Source organism: Ranitomeya imitator, chromosome 1, assembly GCF_032444005.1.
Source record: "Ranitomeya imitator isolate aRanImi1 chromosome 1, aRanImi1.pri, whole genome shotgun sequence".
Lineage (NCBI taxonomy): Eukaryota > Metazoa > Chordata > Amphibia > Anura > Dendrobatidae > Ranitomeya > Ranitomeya imitator.
In genome coordinates, this window is record NC_091282.1 from 840,664,758 (window position 1) to 840,679,787 (window position 15,030).

The window sequence follows — 15,030 nt, forward strand, 5'->3', positions numbered from 1 at the left end:
TTTCAGACATCTAAATAAAACATCCAAGTCTAAAATATATTTTTTTCAGTGTTGAACAACCTTATTTAATCCTGATAGGCTCCATTAATGGAGTCTGTTAAATGTCTGGCATTTTTGACAGTGCATTGGAGACTACACTATTCTTTCTTAAGAAAATACCAGAGGGATTGAAGTAAACGTCCAAATATAAGACTGAAAGGAGCCTTAAATACTTGGTACATTTTGAATAAACCATTAACATGTCCCTTTCTCTTCTCCTAGTAGGGGACCACTGATAAAGGTTTCTGACATTAGCTAAACTACAGGACCAGCAGAACAAAAGAAGGACTAGGCTTACATCCAACATGGCTGATCAGTTTCCCAGACGTCTGCCACTGGTGGACAGTTGGGAAGTTCAACATAGTTTATACTGGCGGCCATCATTTGTCCATTGAATTTTGACACTTTAAGTAGTAGAGAAGTTAAAAATATTAAAACACTGAGAGCAGTTAGTGAACCATAATGTGATATCCCAAAAGGGCTTAATATCAGTCGCTGTTCAGGTACTCTGTTAGAAAAGTAGGTTTTTAGATATTGAAAAATGAAATCAATGACCTACCCTCTTAATGTGTCTTGTCCTCTCCTTCTCACCCTGAGTGCTTGCCTGTCTTCATAGACTGCAAACCTGTCCACTTGTTGGTCACCGAGTTCCAGCTGGCCCTGAGCTTGCTCCGCATACCACAGTGCTGTACATCCCAGCATGAATTTGGCCAGCCATATCACCCCCATGATAATAGGGGTTGAAGGTTTCGTCCAATCTCCCAAATTACTTTTCCTGATTGCTTGTTACTGTTGTTCTAATGAAGGAAGATTGTCAATATTCCTGAGCATAGAGATCTCCAGTCCTGTTGCACTCCTGCAGAGGCTGCAAAAGAAAATTACATTTTATGGTTTTACAGTTATGACAATTTACACAATAATAAACAAAATTCTTAACACCGATATTTAAACAGCAAAAATAATGGTTTGTTAAATGTCTTCCTCATTTTATGCTATGTATATGTCACATTTGAGCTTTCTGTCAAATGTATTCAGTAAAGTTCTCTAATAAACTGTATATCTGAGAAGGCTCAAACACAAAAATGAATAATATTATTGAGAATCCTATGGGAACCAATCAAAATTATAAAATAATAAAACTTTCTTCATTGCTTACGGTTAACGACAATACAGAATACGTGATTATCTCTCCGGGGTGCTTTATGACAAGTTATGAATCATATGTGAGGGAATTAAATCATAATGGTATTGTTAATTGTGGGTACTTTGTGCATTTGTAAAATGTGTCCTACACCCTTCAAGTTAATTTTGCGAAAAATTTATGTCCGACTACTGTGTGCTTTTATATTTTACATAGCGTTATCAGATCCTTTACTTGTTTGCTGCAAAGCCCATTCATACAGTCTTTGCCGACTGTAGAACTCTAGATGATAGTCATAATTAGTCCTATGTCTAACCTTCTTAGATCTACTCTTTAATCCACATTTCCTGTTTTTACTATTTTCATTCCTGTCAATCACAGTGCCCCCTGACAATGCAACAAACAGTGAAACCCAGAGTGCTTACCAAAAATTCCAGCTACTGTTCTATCCCAATGACATCACTACATACAGCTCTGGCAAAAAACTAAGAGACCAACGCAAAATTTTCAGTTTGTCTGATTTCTCTTTTTATAGGTATATTTTTGAGTAAAATGTAAATTGTTAATTTATTCTATAAATGTCTGACAACATGTCTTCGAATTTCCAAGCAATACATTTTGTATTTTTTTTATGAAAGGGAGAAATGGTCAAAAAAAAAAAAAAACAGTGCTTTCAGACCTCAAATAATGAGATCAAATCAAAACAAGTTCATAATCATTTAGAAACAACAATACTAATGTTTTAACTCAGGAAGAGTTCAGAAATCAATATTTTGTGGAATAACCATGATTTTTAATCACAGCTTTCATGCGTCTTGGCATGCTTTCCACCAGTGTGAAGGTTCTGGCGCAAACATTTAAGCAATTCTTCTTTGTTTGATGGCTTGTGTGTAATGCCTGATGCAGCGCAGTAGCACATAAACTCTACCAGGGGGTGCAGGTGAAGGAAAATAGGCACACTCACAGTGAAATCACGGAGCAGCAGGCAGAAGCCACAAGGTGGCGAAAGAGTAGTCAGAAAAAGCCGGGTCAGCAACAGAGAGGGAACAAAGTACCAGAGGTCACAGCAATAAACGTGGTCAGAAACAAGCCAAAGAAGTCAGAGCCGATTGGAAGCAGGAAATCCAGAAATCAAGACAGTCAAACAGGTCAAAGGACAAACCGAGTCAAATACCAAGGGGTCACAACATGGAGAGCAAGTACTGCAATGAGCGAAGTCACAGGGGAACACAGAAACAGGACCTAGGTAAACGGGCAGAGGACAAATCACGATATAACGGGTCAGCTGCTCAAGCCAGAGAAAGGAACTATAATTGACACTGCTTGCAGGTAACAGTGGACTGAAATTGCCAGAGAGATTCCAAAACAAGGCAAGGATCATGACATTGTGACTATCCATCATCCTCTTGATTACATTCCAGAGGTTTTCAATGGGGTTCAGGTCTGGAGATTGGGCTGCCCATGACAAGGTTTTGATGTGGTGATCTCTTAATTTTTGCCAGAGCTGTCGATGCTACTTAGTGACTTCATCACAGTTTTCATCTCCCCTGTCATCTATCAATGTTGGCTGACAGTGCTCTATCTAAAGGATAAATTCAAAATGTCAGGACTATGAATTTTTTCAATATCTGCCATAATGATATGGAGACTTATTTTTTTTAAATCTGGATGGGAGTTATGTGTGATTACTATAATTTTATTTTGCAGTGTCACAGTTGTTAATGAAGCTGGACTAGTCCAGCAGGACAGGGGCATCTCTTCCTCTTGGCTAGTCCTGCCTTGTGTATTCTGATCACACTGCCCTGGGTGTGAGTAATAGCCTGCCCTGAATACAATTCATGACTTAATGCAGAATAAAATTATATTCTTCAAACATTGTAGTATTAGTAATCGCATACATTCAGTTTAAAGAAGTTTGCATCCATAGTAGCTGTTAGGGATTTTCAAGGGAACTAAAAGGTTCCCTTTAAGATTTTCTATGTAGCAGTTTGCTCTAATAAGCCATGGTCTTCCATAAGTACAGTGCGACTGTCAATTGCTCAATTTTGTCATTTGGTAACACCATTCTTTATTCTTTTGGACAAATTTTGATATTTTAGAGAAGCTTAGGCTAACAGTAATGTTATTTGAATACGATTTAATAGCTCAAATATAGAATTTATCTACATAAACATTCAGTAACCTTTTATATACAGTGAACTACTTGTACCAATGCTTAAAAGATGAAGTTTATTTTATATACTAGAGCAGTGCTTCTCAAATTGCCGGTGTTCTTCACTCATGAGACCCACCACAGTTTTAGGTGAGGGACAGAAAAGGAGGCAGTATCGAAAGACGTTACCAAATGCTGCATAGGCACAAAAACTGACTTCGTTTTCTTCTCATTTTTATGTTCTACTGGAAGCAAATTTCAAGATAATTTTAGGTACTTTCAAAATTTTCACCTGAATTATTACCAATGGTGAAGCCTAGGAAGGACCAAATCAAACCTAAAGAGATCCTGCGTAACGAACAATTTGAAACCCCCTATTAGATCTGCATTCTCAAACCTGCAATGGTTGAAGCTAAAAATCTCAGCATTCCATGTTAAGACAACATCTGCGCAGGGTTTACTGTGGTGATTTATGTTCTTGGAATTGACATTTTAACATCAGGAGCTATATAGTAAAGAAGGGTAAAGTAATAAAATCTAACTGTCCCACTGCATTGTAGAAGTTCAGGTAAGGTGTAGAGGACAAAGCTGTAAACAAGCTTGTTGACTTTTCTGGATAACAAGCAGTAGAACTGGGACTAAAACACAAGACTATAAATCAGAATTAGTACAATTAAATGATTGTTCACAATAATAATAATGTTAATTTATATAGCGCCAACATATTCCGCAGTGCTTTAGAGTTTAACAGTTTCAAACGCAAGTCATAAGTAACAACGTTAACAATACAATAACTAAAGCAAGATAAGACGACCCTGCTCGTGAGAGCTTACAATCTAACATATATTAGCAGTATGAATTCAGTTTTATAGCACCAACAGTTCAGCTGCGATCCCCTGCTGTCCTGTCTGTATACTCTCTTTTGCTTCCTCCCCTGCCCAGGAGATGTGGTATGATCAGACCATGTTCCTGTATGGTCAAACACGGCCATTACACAGTACACAGCAGGATAATGTATAAGATTATCTCAGCACAGGAACATTTTTTGATCACATCCAATTGTGGAACTTTTTTAGAATTCTAAGATCTCTTGATTAAAATTAACTTTATTTGTGGGAAAACCCTTTAATTGGTACACTCTTGCACATAGTATTCCAATAGGCTGCATATCATGATAACATCCCTGATATAATTTGATTTCTTTGAAGGCTTGATTTTATAATCTAGTTTTTCCATGTACTTATGAGATAACCCTGTAACTTTTAGAAGATATATTAGGTCAGCATATCTAGTATCTCCAATGCCTTCCATAGTGGACAAATTGCACAGTACACAAAGGAAAAGGGACGTTTGTTCATTAGAGAGTGCCTTTGTTCATTCAGTGAGAATAATTAGTGACAATTGGTTCTGTTTTCTGCACACATTTAGCATGACTAAAGTTTATCAGTTTATATTTTTTTAAAAATGGTGGTTCCCTAAAAGGAATTGCACTTTGGCAAGGTCATTTTACTGTCCCTACTCCCTTGTAAGAAAATTGATTTAATCAATGTGCCCCTTGTTATTGGCCTACAATTCCACCATTAAAGTGATTTTAACCATTGCAATAACTTTCTAACATTGCATGAAATATTAACGCTCCCTGAAACCCCCTCGCCTAAGCATACCTGTGTCCCCTACTAGAGCCACTGCCAGACTCGGGGGCATACCGGGTTTGTGTAGGAGGGGGGCACACTAACGCCAATTCCACCTGAATGTGCATCTGAGGATGCTGATTCAGATGAAATGTATTGCAGCGCAGGCACCTGCTAGTTCCCTGTGCTGCAATACACAACACTGACCAATCAGAGGCTGGCAGCTAACTTTGGCTTGCAAGTCATGATCGGCGCATGGCAGTGACGACATGCGATGCCCATGCTGGCACACTGAGGTCAGCTGTCGGCTCCTGCGTTGGCTACAGAAGAAGACGCTGCACTGGGTGGGAGCAGAGGAAGAGGAGAATTGTTTGTTTCTTTTGTAAATGTATTGGAGAAGAACTGAAGAGGTCAACGATGTGCGAGACTTTATACCAGAATAGGAGACATTTTACTAGGAAAGGGGAAATGTTATAACATGAGGATGAGGGGCTTTAATCTGGAAGGGGCCAAGATGAATACATTATTACTGGAGGAGGCTCAGGATAGGGGAAATGTATACATGACGGAGACAGGATAAGGGACATTATTACTTGGGGAGCAAACAAATATGTCTATAGGATCTAGAATGCTCCAAGGGCACATACATCTGACCAACATGCAAATGGGGGCCCAGGTCCAATAGACTCTATTTATACCAGTGGCCAGACCCCAATGGCCGCAGCTTATCTCCAGTGAGAACCAAAGGATCGGCTGTTGGAATGGAATCATGTCATTCTTTCTCTTCCCTGACATCATCAGTCAATCTAGAGTCAGTAGGCTCTCATACACATTAGATGCCAGCCAATCACACCAATATCTGTAGAATTGGCCAACTTTATTATAATGTGTCTGGGTGCCAAATGACAGTCATGGTAAATATCATGGTAAATATTAAGCACTGATGTAGAGTTATCAATTTCTCCATTACTGTTCAATGATTTGTATTTGTATGGCTAATTAAATTTTTTGGCATAGAGTCATACATTTCAATATTAAATTATTGAGAAAACTGCACATAGCTGTTTGTGTCAGTCTGTAGTCTGCGATTAGACACCATACTGCTGGCTGTGGTGTGCTGGTGCTAATTAGAGATGAGCAATGTGGCACATTCGGATTTGTGTTCGGCTTCATGAGCATTTTTTACTCAAAGTCAGCAAAATTCGGTCACAGTTCGGTGAATCACCGCGTTTCCACTAATGCTTTTGTAATTACTGTGGCTAGGATAGTGGAGCTGTATGATGAGAGGGTGGGACGGAGGACATCTTTGATGAGGGAAGTGGGTGTAGAGAGGTTAGATGACACACTCTTTTTTCACCCTTAACTTTATGTGTGTTGACTCCGGCAGCCAATTAGGGAGCCTAAACCATCCACAACATCCTGACACAAGGTCTTCTGTGATTGGCTGTCAAAGTAACATGTCCCTGACCATACAAAAAGCGGACATCTTGTTTTGCTGGCTCCATTTTTTCAGTGTAACAGTTTAGAGAAGCAGCTCCTGCTAGAACTGCAAGTGAACTTGTCAATAAGCTAGATAAGATCCTGTCCTGTGCGTAATCGATCTTTCAGCATCTAAGTAGACTGTGCAAAAACTGTGTTGCAGTCTCAGGGGGCCCCATTTGCTAATCCAAATCATTTGTGATAAAACTGTGTTTCAGTTACAAATCAGAAGGTCAGATTTCCATTTAAAATTCTTTAGGCCTGATATTGGGGTGCAGCCAGGAAGCCCAATTAGCTACTCCAAATAGTTTGTGATAAAACTGTGTTTCAGAGACAAATCAGAAGGTTAGATTTATACTGAAAAATTGATCAGCCTAATATTGGGGTACAGCCTGGAGACCCAATTAGCAAATCCAAATTGTTTGTGATAAAAATGTGTTTCAGAGACAAATCAGAAGGACAGATTTCCATTTAAAATTGTTTGGCCTATTATTGAGGTGTAGCCACGAGGCCTAATTAGCTAATCCAAATTGTTTGTGATAAAACTGTGTTTCAGTGAGAAATCAGAAGGCTAGATTTCCACTTAAGAATCATTAGGCCAAATATTGGGTGCAGCCAGGAGGCTCAATTAGTTAATCCAAATAATTTGTGATAAAACTGTGCTTCAGTGAGAAATCAGAAGGACATATTTCCACTTAAGAATCATTAGGCCTAATATTGGGGTGCAGCCAGGAGGCCCAATTAGCTAATCCAAATCATTTGTGATAGAACTGTGTTTCAGTAGGAAATCAGAAGGCCACATTTCATCATCAAAATCTGTAGGTATAACAGTGTTTTTCAAGCACACTATCTGAGAAAATAAATAGTGATTGTTCATTTAGTGACAGGTAACTGACAGCTGTGGGCAAAAGGTTGTGAAAAAGGCTACAAGAGATGAAGGCTACATACAACATGAGTCAGAAAAAGTAAGGTTGTGGTGGAATGGGGAATAGGCTTGGTGTTTGACGTGTATGTGGGTTACATGATAATGTTAATGAAAGTTCAACTGAACAAACACTGTCTCGTCATATCCAAAGACCACTGATAATATCTGCTACTGGACGGGTTACTCCACTCCCTTTCTTTGGCAGCTACACAGTGGTCTGCTGTAGATAAGGCTCAGAAAGAGCATGTGCTCCAGTGGATGGCAAGCACTGCATCAAGTGGCTTCTCCTCTTCTCCCACCTTAACATTGCACATAGTGCAATCCTCAGAGGTGGCACCGCAATCACCCTTGTTTCCCCCCAACTGACTGTGAGGAACCACAGATGGGCCATTCTGTAGAGCTGCTCACAAATTCTATTCCATGGGCATCAGAGGTCTGCTCCAAAGATTCACAGAATCCAGAGGAGGAAAGCATCTGCACTGATGCCCAAAATCTTTTCATGTTGGATCCAGAGCCGGGTGAAATAGGGTCCAAGTAGAATCTGGACCTTCGTCACCAGATGATAACCACGGGGGTGGAAGTGATCCTGATGAGACTCAGATACCAGAGGGGCACGCGGACTGTACTGTGGTGTCAGGGCAGGAAGAGGAGAAGGTTGATTCTCAGGGTGAGGATTGTGAGAATGGAGAGGACGACAATGTGGTTGTAGATCGCACTTGGTGTGAACTTAGAGGTATGCAGCTGAGTAGCTCAGCAGAGGGGGTGGAAGTGGAGGAAAACAAAGAGGTTGCATTGCGGCTTCCACCACAGGCACAAAGTCATGCAAAAATGACAAGAACTCAATCCTCAGCCCCAACTCTGGCACATGCACAATCAACGTGTCTTAGTGTGGAAATCCTACTGTGCTAAAATGCGGACTAGCAGGCCTCGTCAACCACCTGCCATCTCATCAATCGCAACTGCTGCTTCTTCCTCCTCCGTGAATTTGCCAAGTCTTCTCATCACTATTCTGGTCATTAACACGATGAAGCACACTTTGAATAGTCTGTTTGAGGAGGTGGTGGTCCCAGAGGAAGAGATGGAAGCAGAGGAGGATGCGGAAGGGATAACAATATCTCAAATTTCTGGACTGTCGTCGCACACATGGGTGCCATGAGAGTGTGGCTTATAGTGATCAAGATGGGCTCATGGTACCATATAAACTGTTAGAGAAGTTACAGGAGCTGAGGAACAAATGGAGGAGGATGAGGTGATGGACGCACAACAGTAAGACGATGAATAGAACAATGATCTCCTCTCTGTTGTTCGTGGTTGGTGGGAGGGGATGGAGGAAGCAACCTTGAGTGTTACTACCAACACACCATGGACTTGGACATCATGGAAGCGGTCGACACATGAGCACCTTGTTGCTGCCCTATCTTCAACATGATGCCAATATTCTTAGGGTTAGAAATAGTACTGACTACTGGGTTGCCACTCTGTTAGATCCAGAGTACAATGGTAAATTTAGCCAGATGCTTTCCCCCCGTAACAGGGATCAGCGCAAGCTGGAGTATCAAAACATGCTTGTAGTCAAATTTAGGGTTGTTTTTCCGAATATAGCAGTGAGGTACAGAGTGTGCATCCCAGTTCAAGACGTCTGACTGCGGGAACGTCAAGGCATCATCTAAAAAACATTAGCAGCAGCAGTGTAAGTGGCATAGGCAATTTCTATGAGTTGTTTCACACATTTTTAGACCAGCCCGAGCACCAGCAGAACAGAATACACGTCTAAAAGGTTGTGAACATAGTGAAGACCAAAACATCCAACACCGCGGAGACACCATCACGTGTTTCTCAACGCAGTGATCCAGAACACTGCCTCCAAATATGCAAATGCAAGTAGAGGAGCTGCGGAGACACCATCACGTGTTTCTCAACGCAGGCAGTGAATAGCCAGGCCTTTCCCCAGGAAGGAACAACCAAGGGAAGGGCAGCATCCAATAAAGGATGCCTGCGTTGAGAAACACGTGATGGTGTCTCCGCAGCTCCTCTACTTGCATTTGCATATTTGGGGGCAGTGTTCTGGATCACTGCGTTGAGAAACACGTGATGGTGTCTTCGCGGTGTTGGATGTTTTGGTCTCCACGAGGTCAATCATCCGTGCCTTTATAGACTTTCTACTAGGCACTGCTCCTGATAGCCAGTTTCCTACTCCACACTGATGAGGGGCAAAACCCCCGAAACAGCTGTCTGTGGATGGATACCATGCTTGGCATAGGTGGTTTTCCTTTATTGGATGTTTTCCTTTATTGGATGCCGCCCTTCCCTTGGTTGTTCCTTCCCGGGGAAAGGCCTGGCTATTCACTGCCTGCGTTGAGAAACACGTGATGGTGTCTCCGCAGCTCCTCTACTTAAAAGGTTGTGAACAACTGAAGAGGATGGTGCAGGAGTATCTGGAGCTCAATATGAATGCCACGAGGGGGGTTTGGACCCTTTTGCATTTTGGTCTTCAAAAATGGAGAAGTGGCCTAAGCTCGCCTGTAATGCCTTGGAGGTTATATCATGCCCATCAGCCAGCGTTCTCTCGGAACATGTTTTCAGTGCTGCTGGTGTATTCTGGACATATAAGTGCATCCGACTGTCTCTTGAAAGTGTAGACTGCCTAACTTTCATGAAAATGAACAAGTCATAGATCTTCAATGACTTGCACCCCAGTCACAGACTAGTCAGACTAGGTGATGGTGTCGTTTTTAGTGTCATGCATTGATATCAAATTATTGCAGCCTGTGCCACCTTTGTTGTGGCTTCTGTGTGTGCTGTTGCTACTGCTACTGCTACTGATGTTACAAACAATTTTTTTAATTGTGGAGACTCAAAGTTGGATCTCCATCTTGTGGGTTGTCTGTAGTGGAAGGTGTGTCAAAGGCTTATTATACTGTTTCTACAATGTGGAAATTGATGCTACTTTAGTGGTGTGACAATATATTTTTAAATGTGGAGACTCCAAGTTGGATCTCCATCTAGTGGGCTGCCTGTGTAAGTAGGGCTCCCAGACTGGCAGGCCTGCACTTACTTTCAGTCAACTACCCGCGTTACTACAGTGCTGATCTAGAAGTGTACAATTAAGTTAGTACTAAGATTAATTTAGTTGCATGAGAAAATACCATGAGCAAAATTTTGCATTTTTTAATCATATGAATGTATATATTCAGATATAATTTCTACCGCCTGGCCGCTCTTCTTCATAGCTTATAAGCGTACCTGTCCTTTCACACTAAACCTATTCAAAAGCATTATCTTGATGTTTTATTCCCCGTGACAAGTTTAAATTGCCTTTAGTGCAAAAGCAGTCTATTCAGAAACTTTACCATTTGTCATGTTCCATAACTTTTAAGCCACTTTTTTTAAGTGGAAACCTTGTCCTCATCGGTGTTCTACTAGCACAGTAGGTGCTGGAACTTTCTTCCTCTCACTTTCCAACATGTGTTTCCTTCAGCGTTGCTAAAGGTGGATTTGGCTTGACAACAGACATTATACAGCAAGTTAGATAGAAAGGAGACACATAGTACCCAGCAGATTGGCGTGATCTCTCATTGGTACGGCAACATAAACTGTGGATAAAGTTATTTTCAGGTTTCCTTTTTAGCACATATCTATCAACTGAGTTTGTCTGAAAATACAGTGACCATTTCATTGACTATGGTTTCAGTGGATGCCATCTTGTGGATTTAGCAGACAATTAGGGACATTTTCTTAGATATATACTTTATTGTATTTCTAGACAAACATATGGACTAGATTTTCCCCTCACTCATCATTCAGCCATTTTTCTATAACCCACAGGACTGTCCCCACCCATAGCATTTTGGGAGGATCATCATGTAAGCCATCCACATGGCACATGATCCAATTATGGCATAGTGATCAAGCTAGAATTACCATGAACTATTCAATAAACTGTAGGACATTTTACATTGAACTAATTTTTTAAATATTATTCCCGGATATTTTAGTATCTGTTGTTCCCATTACATAGGAGCACGATTTCTACATGGGGCTCCAATTCTAACTCTTGTAACTAATATCATGGAAGGCAAACATGTTCCACATTAACTCCCACAGACTGCAATAACCTTACTATATGGTACAGAGCATGCATTCCTTATACTGCTAAAAATCTCATTTACCACACGAGTACAGAACATAGACATTATCCTTTTATGGACTAACATATATAAGTTCTTAGAAGGGCTGAATGAGCAACAGTAGGTATAAAATGGCAGCTCGAAACCTTGAATCAGGAGAAAGGTTAGAACGAATTGTATTGAATTTATCTTTATTTCTGCAAATCAGGTTCATATATTTAATCATATCCCAACATCTAGCAGCTTTCAGACACAATTCATTCGAAGCCAACCGGATGGCTCTGAGACAATTCACAGCTGCGGGACAGCCCTGTTTTCCACTTGCTAACGGCAACAAGATCTCAACTTCACTACCATCACACGCAACGCGCCCTTTTCGAAAAAAAAAAAAGAAGAAAAACCATCTCATTCAAACTAGCAAAGATTATACAAATGGTTGTCTGGAATGGAACATTGGATTTCGGCATGATGTAAAATTACTGCATGGTGTTTCAGTATTAGAACATCTCATGCTGCCCTATTCTAATCTAAAAAGAAGCTTGAGATAGCAGAATGAACAAAAGGGACCGACAGAACTGCGAAAAGCATAATTGGAAATATGTTATCAAATCAGAACTTATAAGAAACCATATCAATGCTTGGTCAAGGAAGGAGTATTAGCATGGAACATTGTTATATGCATTTACACATAGTTAACAGATGGCAAAAATCTGCAGGACTAAGTAAAAGTCTGTATTACAGGACAGCGATAGACATATATACAGATAGAGAGTTAGCTAGATAGATAGATGTAAGAATATTCTAGGCAGCAGTAGTGAAGTCTAAACTTCATATATTCCTTGTTTGCATACATCTTAGTGCTTACAGAGTGCTGCTGTATTCTTTTCGCTTGTAGATATATAGATTGAAAGATAGATTGAAATGGAAAAACTAGAGCAGCACCAAAATAACGAAGGTGCAAAGCCTCCCTGGTAACAACCAAAACATCCAGATATGAAGAACAACTTGAGTCAGAACATCAAAAATAGTGAAAAAGTGTGGTTTTTAATAGAGTTGAGCGAATTTTTCAAAATTCGGTTCCGGTTACGATTGGCGGCCAATATTGTTTTTGCAATGTGCGCCGAACACAGCCGAACGACATTAGAGTCAATGGGAGTAGAAATGAATGAATATGTTCGGAACCGATCATCAAACATAAATTCGGCACGAATAGGGCACCAATATGGCAAATTTCCGATTCTGAACATATTCGCTCAACTCTCGTTTTTAATTGCCTATTGTGGTGACATTTCGATTAAAAAAATGAGAACCTTCCTTTAGATAGATTTTGTAAGAATACATGATATGGTTGTAATGCAGTCCACATTTCATATATTCTTTGTTTGCATACATCTTAGTGCTTACGGAGTGCTGCTGTATTCTTTTGCTTGTAGATAGATAACTAGATAGAGCACAAAAATTGCACTGCTGCTGCTTTCACTCATTCACTTGACGGACTACTTTTCAGTAGGCGGAATGCATTGGAAGAAACCATATATATCATAAAAAAGTGCTAAAAGTCACAAAAATAGCAAGAGTAAAAAAAACAACAGAAAAGTAATTCAAAACCCCTGCAGTGCATATGTGTATGGGATATCACAAAAGGATTAAAAAGTGAATGGAACAAGTCAGAATTTTCAGCAACAAAGCATCCACATTACAATTATGTCCTGATTCCCTGATCACTAAGACCTATTCATGGAAGTGACACTGCAGACTCCATGAAGTGACACAAGCAATTTTACACTTGTCCCGCGACAGAATCTTAAAGTCCCAGCATGGCAGTCTCACATATGTAGTAAGATGCGGTGTGATGCGGAGATCACACTACTGTTGGTGGCACATTAGAAACCTGCTTGCACATCAAGGAGAAGTTCTCTTCTGTCTGCAGCAAGCCACTCACATCTGGAGCTGGACAACATTCCGTTTTAGAGTTTACTGTTACTTTAGGAATATTAATAATTGCTTGAAAAAGTTGCAAAACTCTCAATAGTCTAATATATAGGCGGTAGCTTACACTGGAATGGGTTCGCAGATCAGTTAGCCTTAGAAATAGACATCCACAAATTATAATTTCTTCAAGATGCCTCAAAATATATTCGAGATTAAAGACAGATTTTTTTTTTATCCCCTTTGCATAGAGTGAGAATGAAACAGAGATACATATATGTATGTACGGCATATACCTTCAGGTCCCGGAGAGTGGTAAAGTGTCCAGAGGTTCTTTTGTTTAGTGGAGACTGGACAGAAAAGAAAGGAGTAAAGTTGTGTTCCCTGGGATGGGAGCAAAAAAAAAAAAAAAAGGTAGTGCTTCACCCAAATTGGGCATGGGGAGTGTCTTCTACAGGGTGCATAAAGAAGTGCAAACCTCCCACATTCTTTATCCAAAAGTTTCTAACTTGAGTAGAGGGTGGGGGGAAGCAGAAAAGGAAGGGAGGGGGTAGGGAGGGGGAGTTGTAGACATAATCACCTAAAAGATTCAGTCTATGTTCATTGCAGATCATTCCAGAATGCTTTCCACTTAATCCAATCCAACACTAGCACTATAAATCAAGTTCTGGCTTGGAATCATCGGCTCATTTATGTTACTTTTTTTGTTTATTGGAAGAGCAATATACGTGTTTGAAGAGGTGATTCGACAGTTTGGCAAAATACAACTAGAGTATGTACGTGTCTACTTTTGGCTTTTCCTGTCTGACAAAAACATTGTCTCAAAATGGCAGATATTCTTAGCGTCAAATACTAATTTTTTGATTAAAAGGATGAGAAAGTGACTTTTTTTCCAAAGTGCAAACAAAAAGTTTAGCACACTATCTGAAGAAAAGGATGGGATCTAAGAGAAAAGTACGAAATAAGCCTTAATGGGTCCTAAGGACCAGCAAGGGTCAGAAATTAAGTTGCCTCACTTTGTGGAAGTAATAAGAGCCTCACAAGCATTCACTAGGAGCCAAAAAGTCTATTTCTGGTCTGCTCTGAAGGGCGAATTGTGGTTGCCGAGAAGTAAGGTACCCAATGGCCATATACAGATACACATAGATCTCCAGGAGGGACATACTAGGGGCAAGAACTATGGACAGTGGACACACAATGAAAAAAGAAATCTGACTAGAATTGTACAGATTTCTCATATTATCCGAGCCAAAAAACCTAAGAAATAGAGACGAATGTGCTCAAATAATTGACTATGCACCACAGGGTCACCATTCCTGTGGAGATTTTGCACCTTGGGCTTTCATACAAACTGGCCACAACGTATGGCTTAGATTGAAAGTGGAGCAATCCAATGAGTAGCCAAAGAGCCAACCTGCAATAGCCCAAAAGCTTCATTTCTCTGTGCATAAAGTGAATAAATGTAGCCATCATTTAACACCTTCACGACTGTAGAATTTTACATTTTTGTACTTTTGTTTTCTCGTCTCCATCTTCCCAGAGCCAAATTGCCTCTTCAGAGAGGAAGAGAACTAGAACTCCAGTGCCACCTATTGGAAGTAGCAATC

General features: G+C 40.3%; 1 protein-coding gene across 1 annotated transcript in view; it reads right to left on the reverse strand.

Moving 5' to 3' along the window:
- Window positions 1-13,793, reverse strand: part of LOC138650900 (fibrillin-2-like) — a 263,684-nt gene extending 249,891 nt beyond the window's left edge. Inside the window, exons 1-2 of the mRNA XM_069740769.1 lie at window positions 13,720-13,793; window positions 599-904 (exon numbers count right to left, since the gene is read on the reverse strand). Of these exons, the coding sequence (XP_069596870.1) occupies window positions 599-768 (170 nt within the window). The 5' untranslated portion in view covers window positions 769-904; window positions 13,720-13,793. The remainder of the gene's footprint in view (window positions 1-598; window positions 905-13,719) is intronic.
- Window positions 13,794-15,030: the final 1,237 nt, after the last annotated feature.